Source organism: Cryptotermes secundus, unplaced genomic scaffold, assembly GCF_002891405.2.
Source record: "Cryptotermes secundus unplaced genomic scaffold, Csec_1.0 scaffold247, whole genome shotgun sequence".
In the NCBI taxonomy this organism is placed as follows: Eukaryota; Metazoa; Arthropoda; class Insecta; order Blattodea; family Kalotermitidae; genus Cryptotermes; species Cryptotermes secundus.
Window position 1 is genome coordinate 594827 of NW_019740656.1, and position 13736 is coordinate 608562.

The 13736-nt window shown below is 44.3% G+C and overlaps 1 protein-coding gene across 1 annotated transcript in view; it reads right to left on the reverse strand.

The window, feature by feature from the left end:
- Nucleotides 1-1406: 1406 nt before the first annotated feature.
- Nucleotides 1407-13736, reverse strand: part of LOC111872408 (knirps-related protein) — a 48499-nt gene continuing 36169 nt past the window's right edge. Inside the window, exons 2-3 of the mRNA XM_023866274.2 lie at nucleotides 9658-9735; nucleotides 1407-3898 (exon numbers count right to left, since the gene is read on the reverse strand). Coding sequence (XP_023722042.1) covers nucleotides 2666-3898; nucleotides 9658-9735 — 1311 coding nt within the window. The 3' untranslated portion in view covers nucleotides 1407-2665. The remainder of the gene's footprint in view (nucleotides 3899-9657; nucleotides 9736-13736) is intronic.

The following is a 13736-nucleotide window of genomic DNA, read 5'->3' on the forward strand; positions in this document are numbered from 1 at the left end:
AAAATCGATGCTGTAGGCCAAGAAGGCGTGTAGGGGTGAAGGTACAGCCCCAAGCATTCTTAATATCGTCATTAGGCGGAGGTTAGTTACCAGCCCCGGACGCCTTCCGTCGAGAAAAAATCCCCGACGTCACTAGGTTGTCACATCAGCTGGTCTAACTTAGCGTTGACAAAAAAATTTCTCGCCCCCGCCAGTAATCGAACTCCGATTCTACGATTGTCCAACCCGATTGATTAATCCACGCCAATTCTTCGTAGAATTAAGCCGTTAATGACTGTTAATTTGTTTTTCCTGCAGAGCCGCCACTGACGCGATGTTGGTTAATAACGTAAAGGCTATAAACCTTTTTGATTAGACAAGACCTGCGCTAATATGGACGGACTAATTCACGAAGCGTTGCGTATTTCATCCTTAAGATGACCCTGTACCTTGTCAGTATTCCATTGATATGCCTATAAAGCTTTCGTAATAAACAGACGCTCCGTTTTATCTCTCATTCAGTAAGGTCACGTCGTGTTTGTTTTGCCTTCTGCGAGATTTGAACAGCTCTGAGAAACACGGTAGACGGCTTGTGTTTCAACATAAAAGGCGACCCACATTTTGTGTTTCCTCTAAGAATCGATACGTTTCTTAGACCTCACAATTCATCTGTTGAGTGCTTTGAAAGCTCTACATACAAGATAACTTGATCATTTCCCGAGATCATGACTCAGAAACAAATACAAGTATGTTCATGTGAACAGTCAACAGCGAACTGTTTTCATGCGGATCGTGCCGTTATTATAACAGCCTCTTTAATCCTTTCAATGAATTTATCTTGTTTCTTTAAAATCCCAAGTAATATAATGCGCCCTGTCGGCGTATTTAAAAAGAGCTTGCTCTCAAGATGTGCATCTATGCATGTGAAGTCGGCCATGTTTGTGTACCTAAGTTATTAAGAACCGTGTGTAGTTCTTCAATTGTCGCGCGTCATGGCCAGCAGTCGGATTAGTATGAAACATCTGTCGTAAAATGGAAGGCAAACTCCTTTGGCAAAATGACGCCACTTTATTTAAACTAAAAACAAATGTCTTCGATGCTGCTCCAATATTTTGCTTTCAAATGCCGCTGTTATTTAAATAAATGTAATCTTAAGATTCTTATTATTGTGCTTGTGTTCCCTTAAATTAACAATAATATTTAAGCAGGGATAGCTCAGTCGGTACAGCGACTGGCCACGGGCTGGACGATCGAGTGGTCGGAGTTTGAGTCCCGCTACGGTCAAGAATTTTCTTTTCTCCACATCATTCGGTCCAGCTCTGGGGTCCTAGTCGATGGGTACCTGGGGTAAAGCGGCCGGGGTGTGAATCTGACCACTCACCTCCAACTAGTGCCGAGGTAAAAAAAAAGTGGATCTATACATCCACTCCCCCATAAGCCTTCATGGCGTAGTGCTTAATTTTGTTAAGTATAAGGACAACTTTATTCCTTTTTTGTTCTATAATTTATACTAGGAGTCGGTATGGCTACGGGCTGGACGGTGAGGGTTCGATTCCCGGCAGTGCGTCCTACCCAATTGGTACCTGCAGCTCTTTCCACGTGGGTAAAGCGACCGGGACGTGAAACTGGCCACTCACCTGCATCTAGTGCCGAAGTCAAGAATGTTGGAGCTTTACCCCCCTCACCCATGTTTTCATAGCATAGTGCGTAGTTAATTAGTAACAGGACAACTTTGTCATTTGTATGAAATTTCTCTACTTCTCTGTGACTTTCGAAACTGATTAAAACTTGCTCAAAATCACAAATGTCCAGGATTCATTCGGCTTTTATTTTCATCTACAGTTAGGGAGAAATTAAGTAATACCAACGCCACAGACACAATATCAGCTAGATCAGAGAGCCCAATTAGACTGGCTTGGTCACTGTTTTTCATTTTGTTGGTATTAGTGATAGTGAAATTCAAGGAGCCATGGCGCCGTGATTATTAAGCAGTGAATGTGGCGGTAGTTGATACGAAGTTACGTAATTCTCGTGAATTTTACACGTCTTTAACAAGAATATGGTAACACTACTACTACTACTACTACTACTACTACTACTACTACTACTACTACTACTACTACTGATATTTCAACGGGAAAATTTGACAATTCCCACTTCTATTTAGAGGTGTCCGCAGATAAACCTTCTTTACATCCATTCTTAAAACGTTATGTTCTCTTGAGGGACAGACAATTCCATTAGCTTTAATGGGTTCTGGAAATAATGTTCGATAAAGTAAACAGTGCTGCTAGATAGAGGTAACTTTTCTCGGCAAAGGTCGTGACTGCAATACCGTCCGAAGCGTAGGTACCTCCCACTGTGGTTCATTGCTCACGTTTGGTCTATTTGTAACTAATAACGGTTCCTACATAGCGGCAGAATAGCAACCTGCATAATCTATATTATGCAGCGCCTCAATTTGCGTGAAGATATACAGAAAATGGGTGATTTCACACAACTTCCGATACCTGTCACCCATGATGGAGAATATACTTTTCCCCCGGAAGAAACGAGTCTCCAGTGTTTGCCTAATAACGTACCTAATACAATTACAAATTTAGAATTTGTCCTCCACTCAAACAAGTTTATACAGCTCCTCATGCTTCCTAAGTTTGATGAAATAACATCTGACTGATTTACTGGTCTATGCTCGAGTTGTGAGATCTATGGGCGCAGCCACACTTCGACTGTGGCGCTCCTTGTGGTCATTAGCCATACTCTCGTACTCATCATCGTGTTCTCCGTTCTCCTCGGTGATCTCGCCCCTTTCTTCCTCTTCTTGGTCTGACACTTCGTCACCGACACTCCCTTCAGGGGACGTCAATCTCTCGTCGTCTTGACAAGCCTTCATGGATAAGTCTATAGGGTTCTCCTGCTCTGGATCATCCTGCTGGGGCGACACAGATACCCTACGCCTCTCTCGCCTACTCGCCGTATAGGACAGGCGACGCTTACGCAGCGACGAGCCTTCAACTGACATTTCCTCATCGTCATCATCTTCTTCATCCTCCTCGTCCTCTTCCCGACTGTTGCTTCCCCCTTTCGGGGACTGCTGGGACTGCTGGGACCGCAGGATGGCGTCCAGAAAGATTCTCTTACTGCACACATCTCCGTTGTTGTTGTTGTGGGTATAATGGTTGTTGTTGTTTTTGAAGACACTGTGGTGGGGTTTGGGTGGCGGCTGGCGGTACAAGAAGCTGCTCGGGGGGAAGAGGATAGCGTTATTTTGGGAAGTCGCTGTGGAGGGGGGGAAGAAAGCTGCGGGGTGCTGGAAACCAGGTCCGAGAGGTGCCAGGGATGCGAAAGGGAAAGGCATGAACGCGTCTTTACCGTTGGAGCCCGGCCGCTGGTCTGGGGAGCACTTAGTGTTGTTATTTAAGAAGATTCCCCCTCCAGCCACAAGCCGGCTCTCGCTCACCTCCACAGATGTGTCGGAATTGTGAGACTCTGGTGAGATGGACGGAGACATGGAGTCCAGTCTCATCAGCAGAAGGTCCTCCTTCGTCCGACCTTGCAGGCTCTGATGATGTGACATTGCTATGGCTAGCTGATGTTGCAGACGTGGGTCCATGTGTTGTGCAGGCTGCCCCAAAATGTTCAGAGCGCCTGGAAGTGTGACAGGGGGCGGCGTCTTCTGCTGCCTGTAGTGCTGTGACGCTGCTTGTTGCTGGTGCTGATCCTGCAGGAGGCAGTGGATCTTGAACCAGTTGGAACGTCGTCCATACCGGGAACTGCTTTTGGACATGCCCACCATCATACACTTCCTGAGCCGGCACGCCTTACACGATGTCCTATTCTTCTTGTTGATGACGCACTCTCCGTTGTTCTTGCACTCCGAGATGGAGTGCAGATTGTTGTGTGACCGTCCGAAGAATGACTGCAATACAAAATTAAAGAAAGAGTTATTTAAGTTGACCAAATACGTATAACTATTGTAGTATGCATTATGTTTTATAACGAAAAATCTTTCCCCTGATACTTCATTAAACTAAATGGATATGAGGTTGTGATAGCGGTGACTATGAAGACTATTATAAAGATGTGACGCTGTTAAGTCCAGTTAGCCAGCGAACGTTTCGGAGGAACCTGCTCCTCCAACTTCGTGTTTGATAAATAAACTAAAAAGTGTCAGAGGAACAAGAAATAAACAGCTGAAGATGAAAGAGTGAGTTCCTTAGAAACGTCGGCAAACGTCTGCCGAACTTGGTGGTGTAACTTGCTGGAATATAGGCCTCTTTAAATATTAATCAATTTATACTCATCTTTTTAAACGTTCTCATGGCGGTCAATATGAAGAGTTGCGTTGTAATGCCGATTACTGTAGTCTAAGATTTGAGGCTTTCACGGCGGTCACTATGAATAAAGCAGTCTTCTGGGATTTGGCACAGTGTATGTGGTGTTANCTGTAGTATAAGTTCACAGATATTTCGGAGGAATGTACTGCCTCCATCTTCAGGTCGAAGAGCAAGGTGAGCAAGAAGGGTAGTTGCTTGTATTATTTTTAGTCATGAAGGTGGAAGCAGTATATTCGTCCGAAATGTCACTAAACTTCCGCCCGACTTCACGGCTCTTGTAATATTCTGGTAATTGAAACTAGTGGAGTCCAGCTGGGTCCACTCGGCACGGCGGACACTGATTGGCCTATTGTACTGCCCCGGGTGATTATGATGATGGAGAATTTGGTGGAATAAAGATTGGCAGGGAGAAACCGGAAGTACTCGGAGAAAACGCGCCCTAGCGCCTCCACAAATCCCACTTCACCAGACCCAGGATCGAACCCGGGCCGCCGCGGTGGGAAAACAGCGACTAACCGCTTGAGCTATTACACGGCCTTATTGAATCTAACTAGGACTTGTATGGCACAACAGTTTATCCAACCCTCTACTGCAGTGCCTTTTGCGCTGGTTCAGTTGGCAAAACTCCAGTGATACTGTTTCGTTATGTAGTTATTTATATAGTAATTATAAGGTCGTCATACAGTGGACACTAAGTTGTTAGTTCATAACAATGTTTCGGCCATTCTGTGATCGTCCTCAGGTGGTTACATATGTTGTGTATCCTATCCAACCCCCGGTTGCATAATCATTAGAAATAAAAGAGGGACATTCTGATACAATTAAAATTCTATTAAACGAGAGATTAGAAATACAATTGCAGTTAACATTTATTTTATTACGATTGACGTTACACCCATCCATGTAAAAATAAAAAGTTAAATCTATCCCTGTAACGGATCGTGAGGGCCCATAGGGTTGTGAGACGTCGAGGATCCCACATTTTCTAGACAATCGGCTCACAGATGGCGGTGAGGTCGTCAGCCTTACGCGCAGGCCGCCCTTTACTCCCACAGGAAGATTCCTGGTACTCATTTCTGTTAGAGGTTGAGTCGACCTCAGAGCCATAGTGCGGCTGGAAGGATTGGGTCAAGTGAAAAAAACATCTACCTCATCGGGACTCGAATCCGCGACCTTCCGGCTTGTAGCGTAGTGCCTCAATTAATTACGCTACCGCGTGCCCTTTCATCCCCGTTACCGGTATTTTACCATCGAAGGATTACCTTATAATGGTCGAAACGTGTGTTATGTAATAATTACTGTCCAATGCATAATAAATAGACTTTTGATTAATTACTAAACTGCACTTTGTTGCCAAATGTACTGGTTTCCTTCTGGATCTGATTACATCCATTAATTTCCATATAAATCCCACGTTGAATTTGTCAGGCTTTTTGACAAATTCAGTAGTACCAATGTACTATGATTTTATATCCCTACTCATGACGTGATAATGACGAAATACGGTACGAATATACTTTCTTGTTTGTGCTCACGGAAACAATTGAAACACAACACCTCAAACAAAGTAATATTCCCTAAATTTCTCTTTCATTTTCAATAACTGTATCAGCTTCCTCTTCCATGCAACCTACATTAGAGTAATACATTTACACGAGAGAAATTTTCGCTTGTTAATTTACATAACATGAAAAGAAGTGCTTGAAACTCTTAAGATATCTAATGGCTTGCGAATATTATCATTAATATCGCGATGTGTAAAGTGCATACGTCTCTGCTTCAGCGTTTTAACAATGCACTGTTTTCTCGTCTGATGAGCACAGTTAATTGTCTGATATTACACACTTGGCCGACAGAGCTCAGCACATGCCAAGGGAAAGTGCTAACTGAAATCCCAACACAGCCTTCTGCTGGGATTACAAAGTACGTCACGTGGTCTAACCGGAACAAACATGTAAATAAAAGTGAAGTATTGTTGTACGTAACACTTCCGACCCAGTGAACTAAATGCCAAGTTAACCCTGAAACACTGAGTCAAGGAGATGGCCCGCTACCATTTCCTCTGCTGAGGAAATACACGTTTTCTTGCGTATTAGTAAGGATACCGCTTGCTTCATTGCTAGAACAATCTTAATCCTTCATAACTACGTCAAAAGTACTGGAAATCACAAATCGTAATAACGGCAGATCAATAGAATTGTAGTAGCGGGAAACAGATCTCAACACCGCCATTGGACACGATTCTGAGCCAGTTTAACCGCCTCCCGTCCCTACAACCAATGGGGGAGTGAAGGTTTAACTCCATCATTCTTGACCGTGGCACTAGACGAAGGTGAGTGGGGAGTTTCATGTCCCGGCCGCTTTAATCCCGGGGAAAAGCCCCACAGTATCCATCGGATAGGAGGTTGGGTGGGCCTCAGAACCGGTCTGGACGCTGTGGAGTAGAGACAAATTTCTTGACCGTACCGTGAATCAAACCCCTTCCTTCCAGCCCGTATCTACACCGAATTACTTCCACCCACTGATGTCTGTATCCGTGTAACAGACCATGGGAGCCCACAGGGTTATGAAACAATTTTCTAGACAGTCGGCTCACAAATGGGGGTGAGGTTTGTCAACCTTACGCGCCAGCCGCCCTTCACCCCCAGGAAGATTCTAGGTACCCATTTCTGTTAGAGGCCGAGTCGACCCCAATGCCATATTGCTGCTGGAAGGATAAATCGATTGAAAAATCGAATGACTTCATCGGAAATCGGACCCGCGACCTTCCGGTCTGTAGCATAGTGACTCAACAAACTACGCTACCGCGTCCCCTCCCCCCCCCGTGTATCCATGTAATCGTTGAAATTCAAATAACATTAGATATCCGAATTTAATATTATATTGGTTTTGTTCTTAAGTTATAGGTAAAAGCAAAATTTTAAATTTTCAAATATGTTTTCTTCGTCCGTAATACTGGTTTAGAGACAACTGACATATTAACGGAATCCTGGAAGATTTCCCTCTTGCAAAAGAATGCGACATATCGTTACACTTATTGAAAAATGAAAAGAGAAATTTACATAATTGCATTGTATTTTGTGTTGGAATAAAAAGAAAATCAGACCTGTGGCTGTGATTCTGTCCTGTTTAAGTGCGAACGTTACGCTCCGGTTCGTGGATTTTTGTGGTCGATGTTGTAACTAACATACATTATCTAGAAAACGCCCCCCCTCCCCACACCTCCGGCACGTCTTACGTAACAGTTCTCGGCTTCAAGCTCATTGTTGCGTGAATTCGGACTCTGTGGAGCATGTAACGCTCTTGTTAAGGTTCTGTGTCAATTGTTGCCGCACATATCCGGCCCATCGCAGTATCTTGGCCAAGAGGCGTCTTGCTCCGTTTATTTAGTAACCGGGAGCTATGCTGAATGAGTCAACACAGTGCCTAGACGCCTGTAGAGTCTGGGTTCGATTCCCGGCGGGGCAACAGATTTGTCTCATCTTCACAGCGTCCAGACCGGATCTGGGGCCCACCTAGCCTCATGTCCAATGCATATTGGAGGCTCCTTCCCCGGGAGCAAAGCGGCAAGTGGGTGAAGCCCACCACTCACCTCTGTCTAGTGCCGAAGTCAATAGTGTGACTGGTGCTTAATTAAGCACGGACAACTTTATTTTATATGTATACACATACTTATTTAAAGATACTTTTCAGTTATGTTATGAGTCAGTAAAGCGACTGGCTACGGCCTGGACAACCGAGGGGTCGGAGTTCGAGTCCCGGTAGGGTCAAGAATTTTCTCTTTCTCCACACCGTCCAGACCGGTTCTGGGGTCTCCAGACAGTGCCGAGGTCAAGAAAACTCGGGTCTATACATCCTATCCCCCATACACCTTCATGGCGCAGTGCTTAGTTAAACACAGGGACAACTTTGCCTTTCAATTAGCTTACATTATACAGCTTCGAATGATAGGTTGATCACTGAAAGATAAATTGGAAAGAATGTGTAGGAAGAGGTCGTGGCCTATTTTGAAACACTTTTCCGTCTTTTGCTTGGAGGAACTCAGGAATATCAAGAAAATCCGCTTCGAGACACGAAGCAGTATAGCAACTCGAATGTGACGCTCGGTCGACGGCGTCTGCCGAGCATGGCGTCGTTATGTTTAAGAGCACCGTGTTCAGACCTTGGCCCGATAACCAGCTATTCGTGGTGTATAGCCGTCCCTCCAGGGAAAGAGGCCACAGATATTTCTTTCCACACCCTTCCCAATTCATTATTCACTCATCGCTGCCTTGTTCGACACTACACAACTTATGTAGTTGATAGGCGTCGTTAAATAATCTGAAAAGTAAGAAGTGGAAGCAAACCTGTAACCATTTTTACCTTGACACTAAATAGATATGAGCGGCTGTTAGCTTCACACTGCAGCCGCTTTAACCCAGTAGGAAATGCGACAGTAAACTGGGTCGGCGCTATGGGCATGTAGGCATGGTGACGAAATGGAAGTTTCCAGTCCCAGCCCAGGGCTCGAACCCACAGCCAGTCACTGTAATGACTGAGCTTTCCTGATACTAATATGGCGGGTTTTGTTCAGTTTTGCAAAACAATGCAGTCACATTCGCCAGCCCTCTTCAGATGTTTTGCTGTTGCCCCATTGCACAACGTGAGCCAATTACGCTAGTGTTTCATGGTATATTTAAGTCACCGCTAGAACTATTTTAATATTATCCTCCAAAGTGATGTCAGCATTGTAAGTTTTCCGACAAAGAACTTGCGCTTATTTCCCCCCATGCATGGTACTGGTGCCCCCACCTCATCATCATAGATGTAACAGTCCTGCTAACAATAAGTTGCGTACATTAATATTAATTTGAGGCTTTCATTAATATTTTATGTTTACTTTTCATCTGGAATTAAACAGGAATCGAAGAGTGCAGAAGGCGGCAAGCCAAGCATATGCCCCTCCTCCTTGATGTTTTGGAAAAAAAAACAAATTAAAAAAATTACCGAATGTTATGGCCTAACAATAAAAATATAAAAACCAGGACTTCTTTGAAAACACACTCGACTGTCCTGAATATCTAGGGCAGTCAGTGAAAGTAGTTTAAAAGGTTTTCAACGTAACGTTGTATCCTGGGTAGCCCCACATTTTCTGTTTACCCCCAACCGAAAAAATTCTGAACCCTTAAAGCATGTGAGACACTGACTTGATCTTATTGCTGTTGACAATTTCATCCGCAAGATGGCTCTGTGTATCACTATTGCGTTGCCGTGTCACGGTGGAGTTCCACATCCCGTATAATAATATATACGTACCCACCCTTACGGAAGGCACGGGGGTAATCATTTCGCTCAGTCTTACCTTGCATCCCTCGCATGTGAAGGCGCCGAAATGGAAGCCGGCCGCCGGCTCGCCACACACCTTGCACTGCTGGTTCATCTGCAAACACATAGAGGGCAGCTCAGTTCACTTCTCGCTTTCATCTGTCGTTTCTCAAGCGAAACATGGTTCACATTGAAATGTACTGACGAAATACACGTAAACATTGATATTTGATGCGGGCACATTAGTCAGGGTTGAAGTTTACTGTGGAAACATTCAAGAAGTTTTAAATTTGTCGGGGGCTCATCCCTTAAGACTGCAATTTGCTGTGGATAGTATTCATGGAGGTTCACTAGTTTCACAGAGGCTCTCGGGATCAACCAGTCCTCTTATATAGGGGGTACCGGCGAACTCTTCGTCAATGGGTAACACATCATTGACCCCTTATCTGAAACAAGTGTGGAAGTTTAGATACAGTTCGTAGAGCTTTACCGTCATGGTGGAGTGCGTAAACATGAGATAATTTTAGCAGTGTTTAATAGTATATAACAGACATGTCGCAAAAATTGAATACAGGAAACTGATAATTCTAGGGGTAAACTGGAGGATCGCGTTCAAATGAATCTAATAGAAATAAGGTGAGAAGTGGCGGGTTGTATTCAGAATATGGTCGGTTTGTGGGATTTTATGAGTGAGTGTATCTTCAAGAATTTGCTGGCCAACAGAATCGCTATCATATTTTGAAGAAAGGGTCTGCATAGTGGAGGTACATAAGTAAGCATGAAATTCATCAAAATAATGTGACGTGAAAGGCGCAACGGGAAGTAGGGGTCACGTGAACTCTGCAGTCTCGCGAGTGACGTCACATACCCCTACTCCTTCCATCAGTGCGCAACGCTCGGTAAACACCCCCTCCCCGCGATGACGTAACAATGGTTACCGCGGTTACTACACAGCAGTAAACAACTCTCTACAGTGTTGCTAGGCAACCTGTAAACACGGCGTCACGCAACAGCGGTAACTATCACGTAACTGTTTTCTGTGTTGTCCGTGCCGAGGCTAAATAAGGAGCAGCGAATACTATTCAGTAGTGAGGATTGAGCCAGTTACGAGTAAGTGAGTAGTGAGTTACTAAAGAGAGAGTAACCTGTCAGTTTCAATCTAGCAGTCGCCTAGCCGGGTTGTATCGAGTGCATGGCAGTGACTACAGGAGAAGCATTTGTGATACTGCCAATGACAGTAATTGTGAGATTGTAAATTGTGTGACTGTGAGAGCGACTGTTCAATAAATTTGCTATATCAAGTAAGGCGTGAAATTATTTGTCACGTGACAATAATATATAAGAATTCAGTCCGTGCCTCACAGGAAACACATTACGTCTCCGCTACAAAGCCCAACCGGTTAATGCTGTTTAGGGAAACAGTCGCTGTTGTGAGAACCGTACGGAACACACAAATACATTCTGTGGGCAGAAACCTCAGTCCGTGCCTCACAGGAAACACATTACGTCTCCGCTACAAAGCCCAACCGGTTAATGCTGTTTAGGGAAACAGCCGCTGTTTATTGTGAGAACCATACGGAACACACAGATACACTCTGTGGGCAGAAACCTCAGTCCGCGCCTCACAGGAAACACATTACATCTCCGCTACAAAGCCCAACCGGTTAATGCTGTTTAGGGAAACAGTCGCTGTTTATTGTGAGAACCATACGGAACACACAAATACACTCTGTGAGAAGAGAGCAGGAGTTTTAATATGTTAAAGCGGGTGGTACATATGCTAACCACTCTAAAGGATTAATTAATGAGTGAGTATCGAGCAACTTAGTGGAAATAGTGCGCTTCTACCGCGTAATTGTATTCTTTTAATTTCAAGTTGTGAAACTCGGCTGCACATAGATTGTCCTGTCAGATGATTATCGTTCCTCAGTCTCTGCACAGAAATTTCTAGACCTTTACTTTTCATTATTTACTAATCATTTCGTTTATTAATTTTAAGGATACATCCATGTGTCCTGAATACCCTCGAGTGTCCATCAAGCTTGAAGCTTGAAGCTGAACAGTTTAAACGTGACTTCGTAAACACGTTTTCTGGGTGCCTCCCTCCCCCTAAAATAAATCCTGGGGCCACCCATGACCTGAAACATTCGGAAAATATTGTTATCGCACAAAATGTCGTATAGATCAAACACAGCTTTATTGCCATCTGGGGAGAACAGGTGAGTTGCTGGAGGCAAAAGAAGACGCGGAAAGGAGATTGTTGCAGGCCTTGGAGTGGGACGCATGCGCCTAGACTTCACATTTTAATAGCCAACCGCTCTAAGCAAGGAGCCTTATATCACACTTCTATCTCTCTCTGTCTGCAGGAAGGGAACGTCAGAAAATGCTCCTTCTTTTTTTTCCGAATTCTTTTCCATCTTCAAGACTTGTAATGTAAATAAAGAAAACAAGACCAAATCCGAAGTTGCGCTTCAAATATTACGTTTTACATGACGTCATATAGTGGAATGTTTTCAAGATTAACTTCAATAAACTCTGTCCAGAACATTTTAAGGTTGTTATATCGTCACCAGCATCAACGTTGTTTAAAGATATGAATATGTTACTGATTTTGTGAAGGTGGGTGCTGAATTGTGCAATCTGCAAACGTTGATTTCTAGAAGCGCGAAACGAGGAACCTAACTGAACAAACCCGCAACATTACTTGCTCTGCAGCACAAACTTGTAGCACAAAGTCAGAATTGTACGTGTAATATCCGGGAATGCCACTAACAGATCAACAAGGAAACTTGCTAGTCAACATTTGTTTATAGGCTTCTGTAGATTAGAGTTACCTGTATCACAAAGCTGTGAAAATTGGATATTTGCAAGTCTCATCTCTAGCAAGGTGAGCCGGGATAGCTCAGTAGGTATAGTGACTGCTACGGGCTGAACGGCCGAGGGGTTGATTTTTCTAGTCCCTGTAGGAGCAACATTTTTCCCATGTTCACGTCGTCGAGACCGGCTCTGGCGCTCACTCAGGCTCCAGCGGGTATCTGTGGCTCTTTCTACGAGGGTAAAGTGGCCGGGGCGTGAAACTGACCACTCGTCTCCATCTAGTGCCGGGGTCAATAAAACGGGGATCTGTACATCCACTCCCCCCATACGTCTCTATGTTGTATTGGTTAATTAGTTGCGCCCAGGGAAACTTGAGGCTCAAGAAAGAAGCCCACTACTGTGTGTGGTGCTTGACGTCAGTCGTTTTAACTTTTTGATACGTAGAAGTGTGTCTATGTCTCGTCACCAGAATGCAGCACAATATCATAGTACGAGTACACAGCTTTGATAGAAAAACCTGAAGCAAATGGACCACTGGTTTGACGTAAAAGTAGATGGTAAGATAATATTAAATGTCTGAGAAAATTAGGTGGAAGATTGGGGAGGTAATTCATCTGACCCAAGAGAGGGACCAATGGCGGTCTCTTGTGAACACTGTAATTACCTTCTGTTTCCTTAAAATGTTGGGAGTTTCTTGACCTGCTGAGCAACTGCTAGCTTCTCAAGGACTCAGCTTAATAGAAATGGTTAGTTTACGGTTGGGATAGTACATGGCCCCGCGGGTGAACATATTGTAGGTGGATTTGTGCTTTCAAATCTCCGGTGATGCCAGTTGTGCATACCTACTCCGACGCATGCAAGTCCACGTCGTGACGCCTGGGCAATGCCTTTTTTGAGGCTAAATCATGCAAGGGCGAAGACGGGGTCCCTAAAGCTTTCAAAATGGGACCAACCAACTAAGGGAGACAGCCCTGACAGAAAACATTTAGCCTTTCAGTATTGCTGGGAGTTGGCCGTGAGGCCCATAACCCTATCCTACGGGAGGAAAATATTGTCACGAAAGCTGAAGAAGGAACAGGCTGCCGGGCCATCTTAAGACGTGATAGCAAATGTCTAAAGGACTTGAGAACTGGATCGTGGAACTTAAGGTTAAAATAGTAAAGTTATCCCTGTAGCAGGCAGTGTATGTCCATAGGGTTGTAAGACGTGGCTCCTACATTTTCTAGACAATCTGCTCAGATGGCAGTAAGGTTGTCAGCCTTAAGCGCCTTAATTCTATTAGAGGCTGAGTCAACTCTC